The following is a 27,516-nucleotide window of genomic DNA, read 5'->3' on the forward strand; positions in this document are numbered from 1 at the left end:
GATGATAAATCAAACAACAAACATATGAAAAACATATATATGAATTGCGGCTATGAAACGTATATGTGCACGATCCTTCGCAGTAAAGCACTATTTGAGCAATAGTGAAAATCAGACCTGAAAAAAATTCAGGCCTGTACGGGATTCGAACCACTGACCTCTGCGATACTAGTGCAGCGCTCTACCAATTGAGCTAACAGGCCAACTGGGGCAGGCCACCAAATTAATTCGACATAAACCCATAGATGATAAATCAAACAACAAACATATGAAATACATATATATGAACTGCGGTTATGAAACGTAGATGTGCACGATCCTTCGCAGTAAAGCACTATTTAAGCAATAGTGAAAATCAGACCTGAAAAAAATTCAGGCCTGTACGGGATTCGAGCCACTGAACTCTGCGATGCTAGTGCAGCGCGAGGATCGTGTACCATATGCACAATTACATTGTAATGGTGAATAACTGTCAACCAATCAAATCTCTGAATTGTCTTGGCTTATATAATTATGTCAGTGGTAAACTCACCTGCATCAAAAGATAAACTGCTTGTGTCTGTATTATGGCGGTGGTCATATCTGAGACTATACCATCATCATTGTCTACCAATTATTACCAGTCTGCATACCAATGGATAATAATAAGGTATCAGTCTGACAGATAAAAGGAGAGAGAAGGAGTATTACAAGCCTCATGGTTCATCATTAAGTAAAGCTTGTCCCAGCTTCAATATAAAACAAACAGAAGATTTCAAGTGACTAGCAGTACAAAAGTCTTCATGCAGTTGTAATTACAGCACTCAACACTAACTGTACATGTGGCCATGCAAATAGCCACAGACTAGTGGAAATTTAGTTTTGGCTAGTGGTTTTCAGTTTCTAATAGCTGGCCTGAGTTTTGCCTGTAAACAAACTGAAATTTGTTGTAAAATCTCAGTTGTCACCAGTCACTTGCATACTGATCAGCAGTTTAAAGCTTTTTGATAGTAGGTATCCATGCTGGAGGAATTTCAATTTCTGTATCTCTAGACTGATGTTTTAGCTTTGCATAAAGGTTGAACAGGTCAAATTAATATTTATTTTATAGTCCTTCACCGCAAGCGTGAGTGTTCTACTATAAAATTCAACAAGTTTTCAAGTAGAAAGCTAATGAGATGAAAAGAAAATTAGGGTATGTTCTTTGATTCAATACCAAATGTTCAAGGCTACAGACTGTAAAAACATAACAATGTATAGCACACACAAAGCAGTAGACTGATATTTTCATCTTGAAAGTACAGTGTATAATGGCTATCTGATTAAATTAATCAGAAATGTCAAACTATGTAAAAAAATAGGGCCAGTGCGTTCTAGAAACAGGAATTTTTTATATTTCCGTCAGACCGAAACGTTCACGGAAATACAAGGTTACGTTTCGGAAACACGTTTTCCTCTTGTTTCCGTTGAAGAAATAAGGAAGAATGTTAATATGTTGTAATCGTGCGTTTTTCTCTAACCCATACCGGACTTTTAACGTTCGTTTGCGAAATGTGTGCTTCACTGTGCAAAATCAGACATATACAAGGGCTATATTTTCTTTACAGCCAAAATCAATTTTCATTTTCCTTTTCTTCAGTCGATCGACGGGTGACGCACAATTGATTTTTGTTATTTAAAAAGTACATCATATCCGCTTGTCGTCCTCGTTATTTGAGCAAAATATACCTACAACTCTTTTCTTAGCAAATGAACATCAAAAAAATTTTGTAGCTAGTATATAGAAAATGTCAAATGTGCTGAAAAAAATGTCTCGACTTAGTCGCTGCGTACACGGGCCGTTAGTTGGGTGAGGGCGTGATTATTCATCCTCAGTCCGGTTGACACGTGCACTCGTACAACGTTGCTTCTCAGTTAGTGCGGCAAAATACGCCTCATCCAGCTTCACTTTGATGTTCCTCAGCTTGCTCCTCTCCCATGAAAGTTTTCTGACTTTTCGTGGTGTTGGGCCACCCCTTGGTTCTACTGCCTCTTCTTCGCAGCTTTCCTCTGACGACATATAATGTAATGCGTCTGGGGAAGACAGAATTTCTCGTGCCCTGTTCTTGTCTCCATCAGACAGCACTGTCGAGTTGTCCAGAGTAGACAGTCGTCGAGAAAGTTTCTAAAGGGAATAAAAGATCGAGACAAGTGAGAACCTTGTCGGAGCACTTTTGAGAAGTCAAATAATTGCTAAAATTGCCATAACTACCATTTCAGTGACACTAAGAGCTCGATTATGAGCTTGCTAAGATTGAAATAGACAAAAGACACAAAAATCAGCTACGTAGCTCAAGCTTTAGAGGAAAACCATGTTGACATTGTAGCAGTTAAACATCAGCGGAGGCAACTGATTTAATACACGCGCAGAGTTGTTACCAAGAAAAAATAATAACGGTATTAATTATATTTTCTCTTGTTGTAATGGATTTAAGTGACTTGTCCTAAAACATTAGAGACAAAGTAGTAAACGTTAACAATCTGGCCTTATATACCCTCTTTAAACGATTGCTTCGCTTGATTCGCCGTCGGTGCTTCTCAAAGCTGTTGTTTGCTTTCTTTGTTTTATCATCTCTTATGGATCTCCAATGCTGATGAACCGCAGCTAATTCAAAACAAATAGACTATGTCGGTTGACGAAGCATGCTGTCGACACTAATTGGTAGAAATTACTCCGAGAAAAAGTGGTTGCCGACCAATATCATTATTCAGCGATGGCACCTTACAGCATTGGCAGCTTTCGACTCGCTTTAGAAATTGACTTGTGTTCAAATATAGCTTCAACCGTTTCAATCCGTCGAAATCCGTTTTTGGAAGCAAAATTTTTTTTATATAGCTACCCATCACACAAGCAATCTCTCCGGGACATACCGTACGTATAGTTGAGGGCGAATCAAGATTTGAATCCATGAATTTTACTTGTTAGTCAGCATACTTAGATTCGCTACAGGTAGGGTTATGACGCTAATTTGACCTAAGCCTACAAGCAGTCTCTCTTTTGTTCTGAGGAAAGCCAATGAGGACAAATAAGAAAATAAGTAAAAGTATTGGGAGAGCTAAGCTGGCGCCCCAAAGATGTGTAACGCACATTTTCGATATTTTCACCTTCATTGTCCCGGATTTGAGAGCAAAGAGACTGCTCGCAATCTATTTTGACCTACTTGTCTGAGAGGCTCGATTGCCTGTACATAGTACCTTCAAAAAGGGCTCTTATAGAAAAATAGCGCTATAAATTCTATATGGACAGCTGGTATCTTATTGGAGGAGGTTTCACTGCTCTTGTTAAGAAATTATGAGGCTTACCTTTGATGGTTGACTTCCTCCACTTCTTCTTGCCGTAAACTTCCCGCACTTCAGTTAAAAGTTTCTTGGCCAAGGCTTGATTTGATGAATCGTCCAAGCTACACATACAACAGGGAAAAAAGGAGGAGATTAAGAATAGAGAAACGATAGCAAGAAAGATAAATTTTTGAAATGATTGTCCAAAACATGCACAGGCCGCGATGAAACAGTCATTCACATGTGCATTGAGCTAGACGAGTTGAATTAATCATCAACCATGTGAGAGAAAAAAGAAAAATATAAAGACAGCTTTTGAGCAGCAGTTAACAAATTGTCCCAAAGCAGACAGACTAGGGTTGAGAAACATTTCTTCAAAACCCTGAAAAATTTTAACTATAAAGTATTGCGATTAAGTTGAAAAGATTAAAAAATTTAAAACCATCTTGGTTAAAGGTTTAAGAAAAATGCTACGACGTTTCGACGTTCCCTTAGCGTCATTATCGAGTCAATAATGATTATTATTTCTGTGTAAGTTTCAATAAAAGTTGACTTGACTTGACTTGAATGAGTGAAATGAGAACGAATATAAATATAAAAGAATTCGATGGAGACACGGGTAACAAGATGAAAATATGCGTCGTTTACAAATTTGAATGTAATCTGTGCAAAGCAGATTATGTCGGGTGGTGCACCCGACATTGAAACCAGCACATTAACGAACGCAAATACTCTGCTATCGGAAGAAGGCATCTTGAGCAACATGGTCTATTAAAGACTGACTTGGCTGATAAGCAATTTTCTGTTCTTTGTACACTTTCCTGACGGCGTTCTTTTTTAAAGGTTGATTAAGAAGGACTGTGTTAAAACAAACTGAATTACATCTCCTATTTCTATGGAGTTTGTGGAAGATATATAAATCGAGGCTACTAAGATTCTTATTATTGTGTAAACGTCCTTTCTGTACAGAATGCACTCGTCCAGCTACATAGAAAATAAGAAAACCCCCATAAAATCTGGCGCTGCTGACCCACAAAACGTTCCTAAGAATGGAAAGTTTACCAACAGAGATTGATTTTTCGTCGTTATATGCGGTAAAACCTTATGCATTGATAGAACGTAAAGAGCTGTTACGTCATTGCCGCCATGTTGGTGGACGTAAACAATAGATATCTCATTAGGTTCTTTTGTTCGTCCACCAGCATTTTTCCTTTCACCATTGTTACCTGTCTCTAGAGATGGGTTGCAAACCACACGTACGCTGAAGTTCAACTCTGCAGTTCCTTTCAACAAAAATTCTTTCGAAATAAAAAATCGCCCCTCTTCAAATTACCTCGACATTTTCTTTAATACTAGTTTGTAGTCACTCTGGAAGGCAAGACTAGAGGTTGATCTGACTACAACAATCTCGAATCTCAAATGTCACACATAATAGTTTGTTCATGGAGAGGCAAATTCAAATCAGAGTTTCTGTTATAGGTCTAAAATCAAGAGAATAACTATACTTACCGTGACAGTTTCGTCTTTCGTTTAGCCTTTGGACCTTCCATCTCCTTCTTCAACGGCTTATTTTCGTCGCGAATATTCGAGACCTCTGCCAGTAGTTTTCGCACGATTTCTGAGACGATATCTGTATTTCTCGTTGAAGATCTGGGGGTTTAATTTCGGAATCTAATACTCTGATCTTTTCATTTTCTCTGTTTGATGTATCCATGACAGACAGCTAATAATAATAATAACACCTTTATTTAGACACGATAATGTTTAAAGCTGAACAGCTTGTGGGGTCGTATGCAAATCTAAATAAACTCTTAATTAAATAAATTCAAATTATGATGGTTTTTGAGGAGAGGGGAAAACCGGAGTACATGGAGAAAAACCTCTCGGAGCAGAGTAGAGAACCAACAAACTCAATCCACATATGACGCCGGGTCCGGGAATCGAACCCGGGACACATAGGTGGAAGGCGAGCGCTCTCACCACTACGCCAACCCTGCTCCGTTGCATTCGGAGAACAATCCGAGCAAAATTACGGACTGTGATGTGGATCGTGTGTCGACAACTTTCCTTGTCCACAAATTTCCCGGTCTCTGGTAAAAGATGCTGACTCATTTGTTGCCAATGGTAACGGTTGGTTAACCGCATGCGCGTGGTGACATGACACTTACATTTTAGTTGATGAGCTTCGATTTGATAGTCTGCCAAGTTCACGAAGAGAAAGGAATCATTAAGAATGAAAAGGAAAAGTTTGCGTACAGATCGCAAGAAGAAGCGTGAAAGACGTAGGCAGCGAGCGGTGTGGTCAATGCCAGCAATTATTATCCACTACGCAGTATCATCATCACCGTAGACTTTATTATGACTCAACTCTCGAACAGTGGAAAACAGCAGAAGATACCAAAAGATCGTGTGTCCCTGACATGCCTGGATCAAGTTCTAGTGAAGCGAATACGAAGGTACGTTAACATATAAGGTTTGCATCGCTTGCATACCGAGAGAACGACAAATTATGCACTTTGTTGTAATGTAAGACTCATAAATGATTTCGATTTTAGGCTCAAACATTTTCATCTTTTACACAAAAATATATGGGAAATTTAGAATGCAGACAGTTTTTTGCGCCTTTTATAGCAAATTTCTTGAAAGTGTCATACAGCTGTAATTTTAAAATTTTCTTTGAGGTATAACATGTAACAGGTAATTCAGAAGTTTACAGCGTTGCTGCAGTAAATTATAGATATGTCAAAGTAGAAATTAAGTATCAGCTTGTGGACAATAGGGTTTCAGAAATCTGCTATATCATCTTTAGGCATTAATATTTATATCTCTAAATAGACTGAAGATGTCCCTGAGCGTACATAGTAACCCTTATTTGTAATAAACACGTATCAATTTGTTTTTTTCATAAAAAAATAATTACAAAATTGATGTGAATGTCCTGGCATCAACAGGTTTCATAAAATTAAATTATTGAATTCCAGCTTGCCCTTCAGGGCAACTAGTTCTCAATTTTTTCCTTGCCAGAGCACTCTCTCCTTGTTCCAAAGTTTTCAAACTATTACTGTTTGAAAGCCATGTAGACTATATGTAATTTGTTTAAGGTTACTTGTCCAAAGGGTTGGTGAAGCTTGCTGAATATTTTATTACTAATGACCAAAATGAAATGTGCCTAAAATTTAAAGCTGTGATTCAAAATTATTGTTTTGAAAGTATACTGGACTTAAATGACAGCTTGTTCATATGGCAAGTTAGCAAAGAAAATTTTAACTGCTGGCCTGACCGAAAAAATCTACTTGCTTTGTCAAGTCCTGTATTTTTCAGCATTCTCTCGAAAGTGAAGATTGTCTTCACCAGTATTCGACACTAATTTTCCTGCTTACTTGCCCTCTAGGCAACAGTGTCTCCAGTTTTACTAGCTGAGTGTATTATTTGGTTGCCCAAAAAAAAATCACCAGCTAGCTTTGCGTGATGTTTCATTGAATTTTCAATACTTGTACTTGTTTTTCATTCTCATTCTATGTTCACATAACTGAAATTTCACAAAAAGGGTTCAGGTGATTTTACTGCAGCTGTTGGATTTTATTCTTGTCCCAGCAGCTCAAGTGTTATCCTTAACCACTTGCCCAAACGGGTAACCTGTGCAGCTTACACACTTGCCCAAGGTATAATTTAACTTGCCCCAGGCAAGTGGGCAAGCATTAGTGTTGAACACTGCTTCACCTTCTTCATTTAGTTTCCTATGTCAAACCAGCTTAAAATTATTTCATACTCACAGGATAAAAAAGAAAAAAGAAAAAACAGTCGTTTTCAACTGCTTTTTCTGTACAATTTATTTTTGTTTTCTGCACATTTCATTGGTGTTCTTTTGGGTTAGAAACTTACCTTTTTCTTACCTTTTTCTTTTCTCAACCTCACAGATGACTGCAGTCGATCTGACTCTCACAATGATGGTCAACAGGTACGGTTTACTTGATTACGTGCACAGTGTACATGTGTCATTTCTGTATCATTCTTAACCATGGAGTGAGCCAGTATATCATGGGAAGCTCAATCCCTTTTTGATTTTCATGTATGGTACACAATTCCAGCATATTGAACCCTTGTCAAACAAAGAGGGCCTGTAGTGAGGAAATTTAGCCCACTGGGCAGGTAGAAAAATAATAATTTCATGTGTCTGCCTGCTTGGGGAGTTTTCCTGCAAAGTTGAGAATTTCGTAAAGAGTGCAGTTGTGTTTACACAGCACTGAGTATGTTCCCAACAAGAACATCAAATGAGAACCCCCCCAAGAGTTCTGTAATAAGTTAAATCTGCTGTACATTTAAAATTAATGTCCTTTTAAGTGCCATACAGTGCACTATTTCTGTTATGATGTATTCATATTGTGTATGTGTTTGTGAAAGGTTCCTAGGGAATCTTCTTGAGTTTATATTACTTTTATCTTCACAAAGTGGAAACCTCACATCATTTGTTAAAGGGGAAAGATGAGTCTGACAGCCTCTCTGATGAGCCAAGTAGCTGCCTTGAAGATGGTGGAACAGATTACTTGGACTCAGAACAAATTGATGATACTAAGGAATTTCTTCATTCTGAGGAGGTACAACTACCACAGCCTTTACCACCAAGAACATGTTAGCAGCATACAGGGGTCATTTTGACATGGCTTGTTTATTTTGTATTATTGTGGCAATACAAGAATTATGTGAGTGACAATGCCATCGAGCAGGTTCTGAAATTTTTACAACAATTATTTTTTTGCATTGGTCACCTGATCAAGGATCATACAGACTTGTGTTTAGTTCTTGCAGCAAATCTGCCAACCACCCTCTATTTGGCGCGAAAGATGTTGAAAGTTGATCGGCACAACTTTATACAGTATGCTGTGTGTCCAAAATGCACAAAGCTTTATCTCATGAATGACATTGTAGTGAATGATGGTCGCCAAACGTTTGCAAGGACTTGTGAACACGTTGCTTTTCCACGATCAAGACAACCGAGAATTTGTGTTTCCCAACTTGCACAGAAAGTTGTGGTGAGGAATGGTGGTGTCAATTTTTATGCTCTAAAGACATATTGCTATAAGAGCATCATTGATTCTCTGGAGTCATTAATTAAACACCCAGGAATGGAGGAGGATTGTGAAAAATGGCATACAAGAAAAATCAGGGAATACTTGTATGCCGATGTTTATGATGGGAAAATCTGGAAACAGTTTGGCAACTGGAAAGGTAATAAGCCTTTCCTCAACCTGCCTTGATCATTTGGCCTGAGGATAAATGCAGATTGGTTTCAGCCATTCAAGCATCGACATTATTTTTCAGTTGGAGTCATTTACATGGTATTAATGAATTTGCCAAGAGGTTCCCGCTTTAAGAAAGAAAATGTCATTCTTGTTGGCGTCATCCCTGCCCTAGACCATGAGCCAAAATCCCTAAATCACTTTCTTGAGCCAACTGTTAATGAATTGAATGCCCTCTGGAAAGGAGTCAAAGTAAACACTTATCAAAGTCCATCTACTCAGCTGTGGAAATTCAGGCAGCAGTGTTGTGTTTTGCATCTGACATTCCAGCTGCACGGAAACTTTGCGGATTCCTTGGACACAGTGCAAAGAGAGGCTGCTCTCATTGCTACAAGATCTTTCCAGGTGGTTTTGGAGAACAGAGGAACTACAGTGGTTTTGACGACCGAAATCAGTGGCCAAAAAGATCTTCTGAACAGCACAGAAGAGATGCAAACAGAGTTAAGAACTGTAAATCTAAGTATGCTTCTGATAAAGCAGTATTTATGGATTTTGGCTGTTTAGCTTAGAAAGATACAATGGCATTTTAGGATCTTACCACACAAACAACAAGACTGTAGAAATACAAATCACGCGGAAGTTTGTGACTTCTGGAACTCTGGCGAATATGCAATATAGTTTACCAACACAGTACAGTGATCTCTTCCTGCCCAACTGCAAAGCACAGCTTGAATCCAAAGAGAGACATGAAGAAACCAGTCTATTTCCACAACAAATGCTAGCATCTTCTGGTCCTTTATTTGGCAAGGGATCTGTATGGGCAGATTTGACATCAATCTGTTTTGAGAGCATATACAAGCTGGCAAGTCTTGGCCAATCAGAATTGAGTACATTGCTTAAAGTTTACCTCACCTTATATCCGAAAGAGACAGAAGCCTCACTGAAAGTGTCTGTGCTTTACAAGAAGTATAAGTTTTTAACAATCGGTGGTGAGAGGTATGGTTCAACAGCGGGTTCCAGGCTTGGCCCTTATGCTCGAATAATTGTATCATGGTGTGACAACAATGGAATTATTAACCCTGGAATGATGAGGCCTGGAATAATTCACTATTTCATTATTCACAGTTTGGAGATCAAGGGACAGCAGAACATTCATGCATTTGCCGTTGTGGACTGGTTGAAGTCATCTGAGCAAGACTTTGGTTATGGTAATCCCCTGTCTGTTTTGTTTGCCAAAGAATTTGAGAATGCTGGACCAGCGGTTTTCTTGCCTGTCCAGAGGATCCACTCAAAGTTTTTATATGCCGATCGACTTTATTGTGGACAAAAGTACATTGTAATGTCTCCATTTGCTGGAGAATCTTGCTATAATGTTTCATTAAGAATGCTGGGAATACTTAGGAAAGTTAATATGGTCACACTTTGAGGCTGCTATCTGTCAGTGCAAAAATTTCTAATTTCTTATTTGAAGTTGTTGGCTTTTCAACTTTTGTACTTTCAAGTACAATGTACATGTTCAGTGGCATTTTACTTGTTTGATGTTGTTATGTTACACGGTGTCTTGTACCTGTTCTCAAATATTATTGTTATGACTTTAATTTTAAGAGGGAAACTGTCGTGGATATTACTTCTGAATGCTAAAGAGAAATATAAAGCATAACATCAATATCAGTGATTTTACACATGCTCGTATTTATTTTGTCTCACAACTGGGCCACTGTGTCCATTTCTATTGCTCATAGCCATAGAGTTCAGTTTCAGTGCTTTCAATAGTGGTCTGCTTAGTTTTTTTATTTCCAAAAATGGCGAGACAAAATGCGGAGGCAAAACATCCAGAGGCTATATGTAATATGAACATTAAATCACTATTAATTGCTTGATTGAATAAGAATATTTAATATCTACTTTACAAATGTGGTGTCTAAAACTTGGGTAAGACTGATGTGTTGAGCCATCTATTTATTTTGTGTTTGTAGAGGTAACATCATTTCCATCTAACAGCAACAATTTCAGGTTTGGCCAAAGGGAGTGGGACTCTGTATTTTGATTAAAGTATATATTGGTATCTCGGGATAAAAGTGGGAGATATTGATACCAAAATAAAAATAATTTAAATGCATTCTGAATACAAAAAAAATCCTCCAATTACCTTTGTAAACAAGAAAACAAAATGTGACGACAGAGCTCACCATTATCCAAATTCCCTGGGCCTGAATGTTTTTTGTTTAAAATAAATTCAACAAGCATGCATGTCATTGAAGATGCACACTTCTTTCCTTACATTATCAGCAGTATTTGTAATTGTGATGATCATTTCAATTGCATAAACTAAAAACAACAGTCAAACAGCTTCAATAGTTACTGTCGAAATAAACAAGTGACTTTCTGTATTTATTGTGACCTAATTCCAAACGAATTCCAATAGCCATAGTTGTCGATTTCACTTGCAAACACTCTGCAGCTTTTTCATTGAAGGTCATCACTCCTTTTTTGTCTTCGCTAACAATTAGCTTTGCTTGTTCCTTTCATTCACCAAGCTGCTTGATAAATCCATCACTCTTACAGCCTTCAAATCGGTCAAATAAAAGGTAGAACCTTCTCAGACTCAAAAAGGTAATTATCACAGAGTGTGGTTTAATTTCTCCTCTACTTCCAAACCTTACCTTGTTCGTCCAAGAATCTCTTTACGCACAAGTTTAAAAACCTCTCGTGTCATAGGGAGATCGAAGACGACCATCCACGGGTGCAATTGCTCATTCGATGAGAAAGCCAGTGATCAATTGCACATTTCGCTGGAATCATCCAACGCTGTACCATTGGATATAGTTAAGTTTACCAATTTCATACTTCGGTCTCTCGAATCCCTCCAAAGTTTTCCTTCCTAACTGGCTCAGCAGCATGGTTTAGTCCATTAAACGTGATATCTAGATCCCTGAATTTATTCCTATCCACAGTTCTCTGTTGCAATGCCGATTTGTTATTCTCAAGTGCTTTTTTTACTCAGGATATTAGTTCTTCATCACATGTCATTAGATACAGCGCGTCACCCAAGCCGAAAATAGACTGGACACTGTAAAGTACTTGGAAGGGGAAGTCTGATTTCGATAAACAAAAGCGCCTGTCGTCTAGTGCGGCTTCGTAAGGTGAACATCAGTGCTAAACGAACGCTATTTTGAATTTAGATATCGCTTTATGTTTTGCTTAAAAAAGCCGCTCCTGTTTACAAAGAAATGGCACGCGATTGTTTCACGAGAACTCGTCGTAAAATGTAGTTTGCCTTGAGAAAAACATGGAATCCAGCGCTCTAAGAATATTTAAAGGAAGTCAGGAACACACTTGCTCACTTTCCTTACAATATTAACAACAACAGCAACAACTAATAGACAAACAAATCAAACAAATCAATAAGATCTGTCCTTTTAAGTACTCCGTATCAATTATTTCTACGCACCAACTTTCTACGCATTTTTGGGTGCATCTTGAAAAAGTCAGTGAAGTATTGAAATCTGAATGTATTTAAAAAAAATTCGTTTTAAGGAGGCAATCGTTTCAAACTGACAAAATTTTTTTTGTACCCTACACAAGTAATGCTTTTGAATCAATGTTAATTACACCTTGTGTAGTTCTTATCAACATACCGAATTGTACTTCACTTGACTTTGTGAAAAGCAAACTGACTTCTGCCAGATGAGATTGTTAATTTCTGTTTGATTTGAAATATTTCTTTCCCTGCTCAATATTGCGAAGCACATTTGAGCATATCCAAAATTAAAAAGTAGTAAAAAAATATTTCACATTATTATTATTACTGTTGTTATTACTATTATCAGTATTATTACTATTATTATTACTATTATTATTGTTATTATTACAACCCTCTGGCCTCATTTTAGAACAAAAACTCTATTGAATATAACTTTCACATTGTAGAGAGGCTAGGAAGGCTTTTAGAACTAAACCAAAGTACTTTCATTCCAATTTGACCTTGTTATGAAACAGGTCTATTGCATTGCAATATCATTATGTAATCAACAGTGTTTAAGTGTATATCAAGAGTATTAATTGGTTATGCACTTTACTTGGCAAATAATTCATGGGTGTATGATGGCAAAAAAGGGAGAGAAATAACTGAGAAATGGTGCTTGTCAAGACTGTGAGGAACTTAACATCTCAGGTAGCTGTGCTTCTTGTAGGTATCACAGACCCTTAATATTAATGTCAACTGGGCAATCAGCTTCTTATTTACTTGTTGTTACATTAAGTTATGTTAGAACAAGAAACATAACCTTGACAGAGCTCAACAACATCGCAACCTGTGGTGTCGCGAAAGTGACTAGATTTTACACAGTGGCAATTAACTTTTTGTGCTCAGTCACCAGCTGGCCACTAAGATTTTTTACATTTGTATTTTCAATTTCCTTAGATCCCTAGTGAGTTTCTCATTTGCAGTTGCAAAACTTTCTAGAAAATTTTTGGGGACTGGAAAATTGATGCTCGAAACCAAATCTAAAAAAATTTAGCAGCCACCTGGCCTCAAGATTTATTTTGAAAGTCAAGCCCTGTCTAGTCTGAGTCACTAATTTGGGCCATACACAAGGTATGCTAATCCAAATTAACAGAATAAGAGCTTCTTCAAGAGCGACACATACGACACACGTAGTTAGCTTTGTCTTCAACATAGTCACACAATGTATGTACCCACACTGCACAATTATTGCACTCCACCCAGTCAACTAAGCCTCCGTCACTGCCAGGGCCATCTTCCTAAAAGCAGAAAGCGCATACCTGTGGATCAACTTTATTTAATTTCCCTAAAATAGATTGAGAAATTACAGGTTATTTCTTTTGGAGTTTTCATTTTTTTTTTTGTGGAAAAGAAACGCTGTTGTTTCTCTGCAATCTTATTTGAAGGGTAGATTTTAGTTTTTAGATATTGATGATCTTTGCCAACCACAGCAAGCCCTCTTACCACTGATACTGCGGAAGGAACGTGATGGAGACCTGCGTGAATGGCTTTCAACCGATTTATTGTCTCAAAATCCTTTTTTCTCTCGCTATTGATGAAAACAAAAAAACCTCTGAAATAGTACTATAATGTACTCCTTCAATGGTCTATATTGGCTCTAGTCTCAATTCAAATTTTGCAGATTATCGAAGTTTTGAACGTTATGAGCCCTGATCCCTGCTTTAATTTACCGGCACATTGCTCTATCATTTCAGCTATCAAGCCAACTGGGATCTGGAAATTTAAGTGAGTTCTCAAATATAGTCCCGTAGATGATGTTTCAGTAAGTGAAAGTTCATCAATCCCGCAATAGTAATTTCCGATCACGACAGGATTATCTGCAAATATTTTTTCAGCCTTTGTGACCCTTTTTTGGAATTAAAGTGAAGTTGGTTTGTCTCCTTTCAAGAGCTAATATGTAGCTCCAAATGGAAAAAAAAAATTACTCACCGTAAGTAGGTAGAGGATCGTCGAAGGATTTATCCCACATCATGTCTTGAAATGAATCAATAGTTGTTGCGGATATCTCACGCTTAGTTTTTGGCTGATGAAAGCCTTTCGCAAACCACTCCATCTCCGCCTTGAAGGCGTGGGGCATTTGTCTTCAGCGAATTGCATTAGAAGGATTCATTTCCGTTAGATCAACAGTGAAAAAGTCAGGATCATTCAAGGGTATCGAACCGCTTTGTTTTGTTCAGGAATTTCAATTTCCCGCAATTTGGCTTTAACAAACAGGCGCACTTATACGGTGACTAGGTACCAACTCCCTCTGAGTTATTTCTTAGTGTCCAGTCTATTCTCGGCTCGGGTGACGGGCTGTCTCTAATGGCATGTTTCTTCATCAGTGGGCTCAGAAAAATCCGCCATCTTAGATTTAGGTAAAGTTTGCCCTAGGTTACGCGCGGCCAATGACTCAAAATAACCCAACCAGCGCAAATGACCCAACAAGTTCCAGTTATCCAGTTCTCTTAAGACACCCATGCCCAACCGCCTCAAATGACTCACTTGGCCAAGTTGTCCAAGCTATCTCAAATTATTCTACCTGGTCATGCGTATCAGAAGCCGAAGTTACTAATTCATGTACAAACTTTCTCACGATAGTTGTTCCGAAAAACCCTTACTTATTCAATTTCATCAATATCTAAGTGGATTTTCTTGCCGTCTAAATTTCGTCAAAATAGTAAAAATCATGCCCAAAATCATGATCGGTTTGTTTTCCGTCATTGCAAAGATTCAACAAGGATACTAAGAATCCGTTTGCAGAAACATAACGGAAACAAAAGGCAGCGGAAACGTCCTGGATTAAATATGACGAAAACATTGCTTGGCATTTCCGTTCCGGAAACATGTCAGAAACTTGATAGAATCGCCAAGCTTGGTACAACATGTTTCCGCAAGACGTAAATATAGCGGAAATATGAAGCCCTGTGTTTCCTTCACATTTACGAAATGCGGAAACGTGGGATTTCGTCCTGTGATCACTTTTTGGGAGGCGGTGCTTTATTAATAGGGTATAAACATTTCAACAACAAATAGATACCAGTTAAACGAACTAACAAGCGCGGCAAGATGCGTTGCCTTACGATATTCATAGCTCTTTGTGTCTTTGGAGCATGTCAAGTTCTGGTGCAAGGTGTATGAGCTCAAGAACTAACTCTCAGTTCGTCAAGCTTTTCGTATGTTGCATTTTGAATTGATGACAGCTGAAATTTGCTTTAATAATATACCTGTGTTAGATGTGGATCCTATTGTTTCCAACTCATTCCCTCAGTATATTCGTTTTATATTGTATTATTTTCTAAGTATAACCTACCGATGTTAAAGATAGACAAGAGATTAGTTTAGCTGCTGTAAAATAAGAACGACAAAAAAAAAATGAGTGTTTTAGTAGGTATCTACGATATCCCTACATAGCCAGTGTATTATTCATGTTGTCATTAGTCTCGAGCGGTCCACAAAGCTCGATGAAAGCCGGAAAAGAATTCGCACGAAAGTTTAAAAAGGAGTTTCACTTAGTAAACAAGAGATAAGTAATTGCATGGATTTGCAAAACTTCCCCTCAGGAAATAGAATGGATCAATATCAATAACTAGGCGCAGTTAAATCAAGTTCTCGAAACCACCCTTCCTAAAGGGAAAGGGACTCTATCATGATGAGGGCTTTAAATCATAGCCTCGTTAAGATAAGAAATGTTTCAAGACAGGAAAATTCTACATACTTTGAATTTTTACCGACAAGTAACATGCAAGGGATTATAGACAGTATTTTATAATCTCTTTTAACATGCCATCATGTCGTTGCGAGAGCTTTGGTTTCAGACAAGAATTAATAAAACTCACAGTTCTTCAAAAGTTGCTTAAAATCGTCAATTTGACCATAATTATCATGAAATTTCCATAGAAAAAGAGGTTGCAACGGAAACTAAAGCAAATTTGAGACCCTTGCTTGCTTCACAAATTGTTATTTACGAATGAAAGAGTTGTTTGCAAAGTGCTTAAAACGTTCTCTCGTTTTTTCGGCGAAAGTAGCAAAAAGTAAAAAGTCATAAGTCACGCATTAAAAGCGAAACATTTTTGGCACACAACGAACCAAATTATTAGTTCAAGCTGAACACGTTAATTTTAAAGTTTGGTTAATAAAGTTTACAAAAGCTGGGTATTTGTTTTGTCATACACTGCGTATCAGCGTGCGTAGCAGAGGGAAAACTGAAGATTTTCCGGCTAGGTTTGTAACAAGCAAGTACAAATTCTGTTTGAGCAACGTCTAACAGTGATTTATCTGCTCCTAACATGTGTAGGTTCTTTAATGAGAAAACTGAGAGATAGCCCTTGTTTTTCAAAACCATGCCTGAATGGAGGCGAATGCCGGGTACTTGGGGTTAGCTCAAGTTACCGCTGTCTGTGCCCTGAAGGTTTCCGCGGAAGGCATTGCCAAGAAGGTAAACATTATCAAACTATGCATGTCTCTCACTAAAGGGACACCAGATGAGTGGAGTTTGCCCTTCGCATCAGACAGTTTTAAATTTTCCGATTTTTATCGCCATTTCTCTCTTTGTGATCTGAGTTTAAATTAAGACTGAAGAGTCATTTCGAACTGATGGTATTAAATTAAAATTGGTTCAAGAAGAATTACTTTGTAACACCTGTTTCGACAGAATATTCCTTTGTTTTTAAGCAAATATACATAGTCCTCGAATGAGCGCTGCATCGAGGTATTAAAATGCGCCCTTAATCCAGGCAGCTGTTTTTTTTTTTTTTTATCGTTCATGTTAGTCACATCACTTTATAAGGACGGCGCTCAATTAATAGGGTATAAACATTGTAACAACTAATCGATGTTAGTTAAACGAAGTAACATGCACGGCAAGATGCGTTATCATACGATGGTTATAGCTCTTTGTGTCTTTCGAGCATGTCAAGTTCTGGTGCAAGGTATTTTGGCTTTAGAAGTAACTCTCAGTTCGTAGAGATTTTCTTATGTGGCATTTTGAATTGATGACAGCTGAAATTTGCTTTAATAATATACCTGTGTTAGATGTGGATCCTATTGTTTCCAACTCATTCCCTCAGTATATTCGTTTTATATTGTATTATTTTCTAAGTATAACCTACCGATGTTAAAGATAGACAAGAGATTAGTTTAGCTGCTGTAAAATAAGAACGACAAAAAAAATGAGTGTTTTAGTAGGTATCTACGATATCCCTACATAGCCAGTGTATTATTCATGTTGTCATTAGTCTCGAGCGGTCCACAAAGCTCGATGAAAGCCGGAAAAGAATTCGCGCGAAATTTTAAAAAGGAGTTTCACTTAGTAAACAAGAGATAAGTAATTGCATGGATTTGCAAAACTTCCCCTCAGGAAATAGAATGGATCAATATCAAAAACTAAGCGCGGTTAAATCAAGTTCGCAGTTCAATCAAGTTCTCGAAACCACCCTCCCTAAAGGGAAAGGGACTCTATCATGATGAGGGCTTTAAATCATAGCCTCGTTAAGCTAAGAAATGTTTCAAGACAGGAAAATTCTACATACTTTGAATTTTTACCGACAAGTAACATGCAAGGGATTATAGACAGTATTTTATAATCTCTTTTAACATGCCATCATGTCGTTGCGAGAGCTTTGGTTTCAGATAAGTATTAATAAAACTCACAGTTCTTCAAAAGTTGCTTAAAATCGTCAATTTTGACCATAATTATCATGAAATTTCCATATAAAAAAAAAGTTACAACGGAACCTAAAGCCAATTTGAGACCCTTGCTTGCTTCACAAATTTTTATTTACGAATTAAAGAGCTGTTTGCAAAGTGCTTAAAACGTTCTCTCGTTGTTTTTTCGGCGAAAGTAGCAAAAAGTAAAAAGTCATATGTCACGCATGAAAAGCGAAACATTTTTGGCACACAACGAACCAAATCATTAGTTCAAACTGAACACGTCAATTTTAAAGTTTGGTTAATAAAGTTTATTATAACATAACCAAAGCAAAGCAAAGCGCTCTGATTGGTCAATTTAGCGTCCCCCATTTGCCCATGGGTGTACGCTGCTGACGTGAGCAAATGCGAAGACTATTTTTCCGCGCGCGCTGGTTTTTCTGGTCGTGTAAGATTTGTTAAATAAAAGGGAACTCTTTAGCTACAATGTATCAATGTTATGTTATAAAGCAAATGGTTAACACCACAGCGTACACTATTGAGTTTTGGATGCACTCATTGGGAGGTTTGCCAAGCACTCAAGAAGCTAGAGTCGCTTAGGCTTCTTTCGTCCTTAGCAACCTCCCGCGTGCATCCATAACTCAATAGTGTACGCTGTGGTGTTAACCATTTGTTAACAAAAGCTGGGTATTTGTTTTGTCATACACTGCGTATCAGCGTGCGTAGCAGAAGGAAAACTGAAGATTTTCTTGCTAGGTTTATAACAAACAAGTACAAATTCTGTTTGAGCAACATCTAACAGTGATTTATCTGGTCTTAACATGCGTAGGTTCTTTAATCAGAAAAAGAGATAGCCCTTGTTTTTCAAAACCATGCCTGAGTGGAGGCGAATGCCGAGTCCTTGGGGTGGGCTCAAGTTACCGCTGTCTGTGCCCTGAAGGTTTCCGCGGAGAGCATTGCCAAGAAGGTAAACATTATCAAATTATACATTTCTCTAACTAAAGGGACACCACATGAGTGGAGTTTGCCCTTCGCATCGGACAGTTTTATATTTTCAATTTTTATCACCATTTCTTCCTTTGTGATCCGAGTTCAGAGTAAGAAAAGAGTCATTTGGAACTGATGGAGTTAAATTAAAATCGATTCAAGAAAAATTACTTTTTATCACCTGTTTCGAAGAATATTCTTTTGTTTCTAAACAAAACTACATATTCCTCGAATAAGTGCTGCATCAAGGTATTAAAATGCGCCCCTATTCCAGGCAGCTGTTTTTTTTTATCTTTCATGTAGTTACATCACTTTTTGGGGGCGGCGCTTAACTAATAGGGTATAAACGTTTTAAACACGAAGGCGCGCTAGAAATGGACAGGTCCCTTAGGTGCCTGGTAGATGAAAAAAGGGAGGTAATGAGATGTTTACTTTTACCAGCATGGTTAGGTGTTCCCAGGGAAGACTTCCTTATATAGCGCGGCTTCGTGTTTAAGCTGGGCATTTGTTTTGTCCTACAGTGCGTAACAGCGTGCGTAACTGCGGAAACTGACTGAAGATTTTCCAGCCAGATTTGTAACAAGCAAGTACAAATTATGTTTGAGCAACATCTAACAGTGATTTATCTGGTCTTAACATGTGTAGGTTCTTTAATCAGAAAAAGAGATAGCCCTTGTTTTTCAAAACCACGCCTGAATGGAGGCGAATGCCGAGTCCTTGGGGAGGGCTCAAGTTACCGCTGTCTGTGCCCTGAAGGTTTCCGCGGAAAGCATTGCCAAGAAGGTAAACATTATCAAACTATGCATGTCTCTCACTAAAGGGAGACCAGACGAGTGGAGTTTGCCCTTCGCATCGGACAGTTTTATATTTTCAAATTTTTATCACCACTTCTCCCCTTCCTGGATCCGAGTTCAGAGTAAGAAAAGAGTCATTTCGAACTGGTGGAACTAAATTAAAATTGACTCAAGAAAAATTACTTTTTATCACCTGTTTCGAAGAATATTCTTTTGTTTCTAAACAAAAAATCATATTCCTCGAATGAGCGCTGCATCAAGGTATTAAAATGCGCCCTTATTCTAGGCAGCTGTTTTTTTTCATCGTTCATGTTAGTCACATCACTTAATTAATAGGGTATAAACATTATAGCAACTAATAGATACCAGTTAAACGAACTAACATGATAGATAAATAGATAGACAGATAGTTTATATGTAAGAACCTTGCAGCCACTGAGCTGAATTGTGTATTTACAATAAAGTATAAAATAGAGCTTATAATAGTAATATGATAGCATTAAAGCCCTAAATAAATAATAATGTCCTATAAATATGATGAAAGCTTGAACTGTTAAAGTATATACAACGGCATCGATCTCATTTGCAAACCTCACCGAGCACTAAAATTCGTTGTTAATACATAATCTTACTAAAAAACTATTTTTGAAACGCTCGCTCCTACATATGGGAATCGCAAACCGCCTTTTGCACCGGAGATTATAACTCGACGGCCCTGACGATTGAAGCATTTTATGTAAGCGATGGGCCGGGTCACTAGCAATCGAGAGGAAGGTCTTTGACTTACGATCTTCATAGCTCTTTGTGTCTTTGGAGCATGTCAAGTTCTGGTGCAAGGTATATGGGCTTAAGAAATAACTCTCAGTTCGTAGAGATTTTCTTATGTTGCACTTGAATTGACGTCAGCTGAAATTTGCTTAATACTATACCTATCTTAGATGTGGATCCTATTGTTTCGAACTCATTCTCTCAGTATATTCGTTTTATATTGCATTATTTTCTAAGTATAACCTACCGATGTTAAAGGTAGACAAGAGATTAGTTTAGCTGCTGTGAAAAAAGAACGAGAAAAAAAACGAGTCTTTTAGTGGGTATCTACGATATCACGTGCACAGTCAATGTAGTATATATGTTGTCATTAGTCTCGAGCGGTCAATAAGACTCAACGAAAGAAAAGAATTCACGCAAAAGGTTAAAAAAGCAGTTTCACTTAGTAAACAAGAGATAACTAATGGCATGGATTTGCAAAACCTCCCCTCAGGAAATATAATAAAGTAATATCAATAACCAGGCGCAGTTAAATCAAGTTCTCGAAACCACCTCTCCCAAAGGGACGGGGGCTTTATCCTCATAAAGGCTTTAAATCATACCCTTGTTAAGCTAAGATGTTTCAAGAGAGGAAAATTCTACATACTTTGAATCAATACCGACAAGTATCATGTAAGAGGTTATAGACCGCAATTTATAGTCTCTTTTAACGTGCCATCCTGTCGTTGCAAGAGCTTGGATTTCAGACAGGTAGTAATAAACTCGTACTTCTTTACAGTTGCTTAATATCGCCAGTTTGACCATAGTTATCATTAAATTTTAATAGAATAAAAGCTGCCACGGAATCTAAAGCCATTTTGAGACCCTTGCTTGCTTCAGAAATTTCTGTTTCCGAATGAAAGAGTTGTTTGCAAAGTGCTTAAAATGTTCTCTCGTTGTTTTTTCGGCGAAAGTAGTAAAGTGTAAATAGTCATAAGTCACGCATTAAAAACGAACAATTTTTTGCACTCAACGAACCAAATTATTAGTTCGAACTGAACATATCAATTTTAAAGTTTCGCTAAAAAAGGTCTGCAAAAGCTGGGTATTTGTTTTGTCATCTGAGTACGTAACAGCGTGCGTAACGGCGGCGGAAACTGACTGAAGAATTTCCAGCTAGATTTGTAACAAGCAAGTACATATTAAATTATGTTTGAGCAACATGTTACAGTGATTAATCTGGTCTTAACATGTGTAGGTTCTTTAATCAGAAAAAGAGATAGCCCTTGTTTTTCAAAACCATGCCTGAATGGAGGCGAATGCCGAGTCCTTGGGGAGGGCTCAAGCTACCGCTGTCTGTGCCCCGAAGGTTTCCAAGGAGAGCATTGCGAAAAAGGTAAACACTGTCAAATCATACGTGTCTCTTTTACTAAAGAGACACAACGAGTAGTGACAAGTCAAGAATAAAGGGTTTTATGGTGTGAAATTGAACTATTTTCCTACTGTTTTCCAGTAACGATGGGCATTGTTTGTTAGTAGTCTCGTTTGAGTATCAAACTTAAGGGATGGACATTTTGTGTAACGATTCAGTTAAGGTAACATTTAGTGACAGATGTAGAACAAGACTTGGTTTCTTGGGTCGTGTGATTTCTTCTTAACTTTGATTTATTAATGCAGGAACGGGAATGGTAAGTTGCAAAGATAGTGACAGGGTCCAATGTCCGATTTGGGCTGACCAAGGCGATTGCGAAAGTAATCCGTTCTGGATGAAAGTAAAATGTCAGAAAAGCTGTAACACTTGTGGTAATTACCTTTTGCTTTCGGGCACGACTAACAGGGGCGACATAAGTTAGCATAATTTCGATGACTTCTGAAACATTTGTGGCTATAGCATCGTGGGGTCAAGTCGAAAGAACACATTATAACCTACGACAACGTAGAAAAAACATATATAATATGTTGTAAATTTCCCTTCTTTTCGAATATAGAATACTGTGACAGTAGAAAACCAACTCTCAGCTACGTTTTCCGGATTACTTTTGACAGGACAAAAACTGATACACAAGGGCAAAATGATGCCTCTTATTTCATTTTATACACTACCGAGCAGATAAGTTGAAGAAAAAAAAAAAAAAAAAAAAAGAAAGAATAGAGGAAAAGTAAAAGGAAAGCAAACAGACAACGCAAGCAAACAAACAACTGCACAAGTAAATTTACATGGAAGTACTAAGGGCTTTGGAAACGAACTTGGGACAGAGTTAAGGGAAGTTTCCTTTAATCTTGTAACTTCCTTGTTTAGCGTCGTTAGCGTTGTTTTTTATTCATTGTCTGTGATATGTGTAAACCCCCCTTTTTTTTCTCGGCAGAGTGTGCAGACTCGGACATAACCTGTCACGCATGGGCTAAACAAGGGGAATGCTCTAAAAATCCGCAATACCTGAAGCTAAACTGTAAACTGAGCTGTGAACAGTGCCACAAGCCGCTGATAGAGGTAAGGCCGGCCAGGATGATACTTTGTTTGATTCAGCCAGTAGTTTTAATGATGAATTTTGTTCATTGAATAGAGGTTTGCTTTAGTAATAACTTACAAAAAAGTATTTAAAAAAGATTTATTTCTCGATGTTTTGAAGCACTGTCCTCATGAACCCAGTACCAAAAACAGATAACGTTCAACGAAAAGCCGGACCAGGTTAGGGTTTAAAAGAGTTTGACTAATGGTCGTGGGTCGTGGGTACAAGTCGTGGGTCGTGGGTGTGGGTGTGGGTGTGGGTAAAAGTCGTGGGTGTGGTTAATACTTAATAATAAAAATAACCATTTAAAATATTAAATATAATAATACATAAATTTTATACAACCCTGTCATTCATTGATTTAACTGTTCTTTCTTCTAGTTATTTTATTTTGTTTATTCAATTTACCCAACTTTACGTCTTTTTTTATCTGTTATCTCACTGTCAATGAAATTAGTTTCAGTTTCGCGACGCATTCCGAGATCTCGTTTGATAACAAAGGGAAGAGAGATAATTACATACTGTGTACACGTTTTTCGAGCTGTGGGGTCTGCAGTCTGCGGTCTACGTTCTGCGTTTTCGAGGTCTGTGTTAACGAGACACCTGAGTTGCTTTGTACGATTGCACCAAAAATGATTTCATATAGTAGAAGTACTATATTTGATGATAAAAATTAACGGTAAAAAACTACGACGTTTCGAAGTCTGCATGACCTCATTATCAAGTAAAATGTTAAAACTGATGTAAAATTGTAGCTCAGAGATTATATACAAATAAAATGTGATAACTTCATTAGAATAATGAGCGTTCATTGTTATTGGTGTCAGATCGTGCAGTATATGTTTAAATAAATACTTTTGCACGTATTGAGTCAGACTGCGTGTTTAACTTTGGTTTTTGTTCGCGAATGAATAACATTTCGTGGATTAGGCAGTCCATTTTCCCGCCGCAACAGCTTTCCTTTCAACATTGAACGAATGCCATCCTGCCATACAGTTCACAATGGAAATTGCTGAAAACAACAAGCTTCCATTCCTCGGTATGATGATTGAGAAAAACGGTTGCCACCTGACAACAAGCGTATATCATAAACCAACTGATACAGGACTGCTCTTACATTACCAGAGCCATGTCGATCAGCGTTACAAAAGATCTCTGCTGAATACAATGCTGAACCGAGCTTACCGCCTGTCATCAACGAAAGAATCTTTTACGAAGGAATGCCAGCATCTCAAGCGGATGTTTACTAAGCTTAAGTACCCAGTGAAACTCATCAACTCAGCTATCGCCTGGTACACGAGTTCTACGATCCAAAGCCGTCACGAAACCCCAACTGAACTTAACGCGGCTACACAAAAACCTGTCAGAATAACTTTACCATTTAAAGACCAAAAATCGGCCGACACAGTAAGACATCAGCTGAAAGATCTTGGCCGGAAAATCGGAACTGACCTACAACCAGTTTTCACGAGTCGTAAGATCGAGGGAAAGCTCAAGATACAAGAAGAGAAGCCCGCTTTAATTAACCACCAATGCGTTGTTTACACTTTTAAATGTGATTCGTGCGATGCGGATTATATCGGTTATACCACACGCCATCTTCATCAACGCATAGAAGAACATAAAGCTTCTGTCATTGGCAAGCATCTGAGGGAGGCCCACGGTGTAGCGTCCGCTGGCCTGGGGAAAATGTTTTCCGTTCTCAAGAAATGCCGCGGGAAAATGGACTGCCTAATCCACGAAATGTTATTCATTCGCGAACAAAAACCAAAGTTAAACACGCAGTCTGACTCAATACGTGCAAAAGTATTTATTTAAACATATACTGCACGATCTGACACCAATAACAATGAACGCTCATTATTCTAATGAAGTTATCACATTTTATTTGTATATAATCTCTGAGCTACAATTTTACATCAGTTTTAACATTTTACTTGATAATGAGGTCATGCAGACTTCGAAACGTCGTAGTTTTTTACCGTTAATTTTTATCATCAAATGTATTTCTAAACATTCTCTGATTAGAAGTACTATAACGTTAAAATTGCGACAGCGCTCGTGAATTCTATATTTGCGGCTAAAGTCAGGGGCCAAGGAACAGAAACTCCGAGATCTCGTCTGACAACATCAATGAAAAAAGAATGATAGATAAATCTAGTAATTACACACTGTATACACAAAGGAAAACTGATTGTGCACAAGTCCACTGACTCAAAAGGCACACACATAACCTCTGCCAGACTGGTAACTCGACAGTGGAGGATCGTAAACGTGATATTAGCTGTAGACACACTACAGGGTTTTATCCAAGGGAAACTTGACTTGCTGACAGTTTCCCTAGGGAAACTCAAATTTGCAAGTGTGACCGATTTTTCCCTTAGTAAATTACCTCGGGAAAGTGTTATCGTCTGGGGCTTGAAAACCGCAAGAGAACTATAGAATGTCCTATGGATTTCCCTTGACAACTACCCTAAAAAGCAGAAAAAGGGAAAAATCAAATCCCAGAGTAGCCGACCAATGGACGTTCGTCGGCGATCGCGCTGGTGACGGATCTGGAAATATCGTGTTGTGAAACTAAGTTAATGTAATTACAAGATTTATCTCTCTTCCCGTCGCGAAACTGAAACTAATTTCATTGAGAGTGAGATAACAGATAAAAAAAGACGTAAAGTAGGGTAAATTGAGTAAACAAAATAAAATAACTAGAGGAAAGAACAGTTAAATTAATGAATGATAGGGTCGTATAAAATTTATGTATTATTATATTTAATATTTTAAATGGTTATTTTTATTATTAAGTATTAACCACACCCACGACTTTTACCCACACCCACACCCACACCCACACCCACACCCACGACCCACGACTTGTACCCACAACCCACGACCCACGACCCACGACCCACGACCCACGACCATTAGTCAAACTCGGGTTTAAAATTTCCACACTAAATAGGTAACCAAACACTTAACTCGTTCAGTTGTGATAATCTCCCTTGTGAGATATCCAAATGGGTGGCTCTGTTTTGCTCCAAAATGTTTGGGAATCCTCGCCAATATTTTCCTTGTATTTGTGCCGTTTAAGTTCGTTTTGAGCTATGCGATGCTGTATGAAACGCGGTGAAAGGCATAACAATAAAAGCTGATCTGAGCAAGCGTTCGTTAAATATTCCAGAGAGAAGCATTATGGCAACACTTTTCACAAAGTAAGCTTCACTAACTAATCCCTAATAACCTTAGAGCTTGTCGAATATCAGTTAACAAAATATGACTTTTGTATTGTCATTTGCGGATTCTACTAGTTCCAGTTCAGTCATACTTATGTATTACAATTATAATTGTGTCAATATCAAACTCAGTATATCACTGTCAGATTCTTCGCATATGTTACACGCGGACCCACGTGAAATGACACGTGTTTTAGCGATTCATTATGTAATGTTTTGTTTGTACACTGGAACTTTGATCTAATCGATTGACATTTGAAAGTAATTGCTGTACATTAACTTGATCAGTGTTTTTAGCGAGACAAGACATTCGTCGACATCGACATCTAGGTTAGGTTGTACTGTAAATAGGCACAAATCAGATTAAATCAAATTTAATTACAGTATACGACTCGAAGTTTATTATAATCACTTCCATGTTGTCTCTCTATTAATAGGCTTGATGTGACAGAGGAAAAAGAAAAGACTTCAGCGGCAAACGTTTTCACAATAGAGGCAAAAATATACATATTTGTATACTCATCAATAAAGTTGATAGTTCTCGCGCATCAGAGTGTGTACATGTGTGTCCTCTTTTTTGTTTGTTTGTTTTTTTGTTTGTGTGTCCTCTTTTTTGTTTGTTTGTTTGTTTGTTTTTTTTAATTTATAAACAATTCTTATTCCATTGTGTTAATGGAAGTGCGACGGGGTTACATACGGCCCTAGAAACCTGTAAGTTTTTTCAACAGTTAAATTTAAAACCAAACCCGGCTTAAACATATTCATTAAGTGAGCAGAGTTCATTTTTTTAATACGACTTTTCTTATGTTCTTCTTGAACGAATTTAGAGTTTCTATCGCTCTAACGACCTTTCCATCTCTCCCGGTGCAGGCACACCCATCGGAAAAAGAAATTGCCCGTGTTTCTCAAAAAAATGCATGAAAGGTATGTTTGTCGAGCTAACACCTGATGAGGGCTTTGGATATTAAAATTACCGTCTGTTTCATGCGGGCTTCTACGCGTAGCATCTGAGGAATCATTGCTCTTTGGAATACATAAATTTTACTCTATTGCAACTTATGCATTATGAAGGCACGGTACCAATTAAGCTATCAAAAGTATGCCTGGAACTCTGCCTGAAACTCTGATACTGAGCCTTCCAGAGAAGTCACGAATGAATAAATGGAACAATTCCATTAGGAAATAAATGACGCTTATATCACTTAGCCTATCTCAAGTTCTGTCTCGAAATTAAGAGCTTTGATAAAGTCTACTCAGAATAAGCGTTGATTAAAAAGTAAAAAGAAAGAAGAAAAGGCAAATAATGATTAAGGCGATGCGAGCTTTTAAGAAGGTTGATATTTTTACGGCCTTGAAGTGTACACGGAAAATATACTGTTTTCCAAGAGGACCTGTAAACTCACCGGAAATGCCCTTATTGCAACTCACCGGAAATGCCCTTATTGCAACTCACCGGAAATGCCCTTATTGCAACTCACCGGAAATGCCCTTATTGCAACTCACCGGAAATGCCCTTATTGCAACTCACCGGAAATGCCCTTATTGCATTTCAAGTCACTG

At 37.8% G+C, this 27,516-nt stretch overlaps 2 protein-coding genes and 1 pseudogene across 4 annotated transcripts; 2 read left to right on the forward strand and 1 right to left on the reverse strand.

The window, feature by feature from the left end:
* Window positions 1-1,735: 1,735 nt before the first annotated feature.
* LOC111343271 (uncharacterized) lies at window positions 1,736-4,644 on the reverse strand (annotated as a pseudogene). Its single transcript, XR_015996828.1, has 3 exons — window positions 3,322-4,644; window positions 2,514-2,623; window positions 1,736-2,143 (listed from the first exon to the last, which is right to left on the reverse strand). The product of XR_015996828.1 is annotated as an uncharacterized LOC111343271 (transcript).
* Window positions 4,645-7,779: 3,135 nt separating this feature from the next.
* Window positions 7,780-10,399, forward strand: LOC148739738 (uncharacterized). The gene has a single exon (XM_088750063.1). It carries the CDS (start codon window positions 9,202-9,204, stop codon window positions 9,958-9,960), a length of 759 nt encoding a protein of 252 aa, XP_088606189.1. The 5' UTR covers window positions 7,780-9,201; the 3' UTR covers window positions 9,961-10,399.
* Window positions 10,400-19,324: 8,925 nt separating this feature from the next.
* On the forward strand, window positions 19,325-26,504 carry LOC148739739 (lactadherin-like). 2 transcript variants are annotated; one of them, XR_015996948.1, is made up of 4 exons: window positions 19,325-19,458; window positions 21,475-21,612; window positions 22,583-22,707; window positions 26,394-26,504. XR_015996948.1 is itself a non-coding variant. In XM_088750114.1 (3 exons), exons 1-3 carry the CDS (start codon window positions 21,426-21,428, stop codon window positions 26,397-26,399), a joined length of 318 nt encoding a protein of 105 aa, XP_088606240.1. In that variant the 5' UTR covers window positions 21,399-21,425; the 3' UTR covers window positions 26,400-26,504. The 2 variants fall into 2 exon arrangements, 1 of the variants encoding a protein (XP_088606240.1); XM_088750114.1 differs by lacking the exon at window positions 19,325-19,458 and having other exon boundaries at window positions 21,399-21,612.
* The last annotated feature ends 1,012 nt before the right edge of the window (window positions 26,505-27,516 follow it).

Source organism: Stylophora pistillata, chromosome 2, assembly GCF_964205215.1.
Source record: "Stylophora pistillata chromosome 2, jaStyPist1.2, whole genome shotgun sequence".
In the NCBI taxonomy this organism is placed as follows: Eukaryota; Metazoa; Cnidaria; class Anthozoa; order Scleractinia; family Pocilloporidae; genus Stylophora; species Stylophora pistillata.

Excerpts from the sequence above, each read along its gene's own strand:
- LOC148739738 (XM_088750063.1), top strand. The coding sequence starts at position 9,202 with ATGCAATATAGTTTACCAACACAGTACAGTGATCTCTTCCTGCCCAAC.
- LOC148739739 (XM_088750114.1), top strand. The coding sequence starts at position 21,426 with ATGTTTGAGCAACATGTTACAGTGATTAATCTGGTCTTAACATGTGTA. Across the intron at positions 21,613-22,582 it reads AGGAGAGCATTGCGAAAAAG|AGTGTGCAGACTCGGACATA; the intron begins GTAAACACTGTC and ends TTTTCTCGGCAG.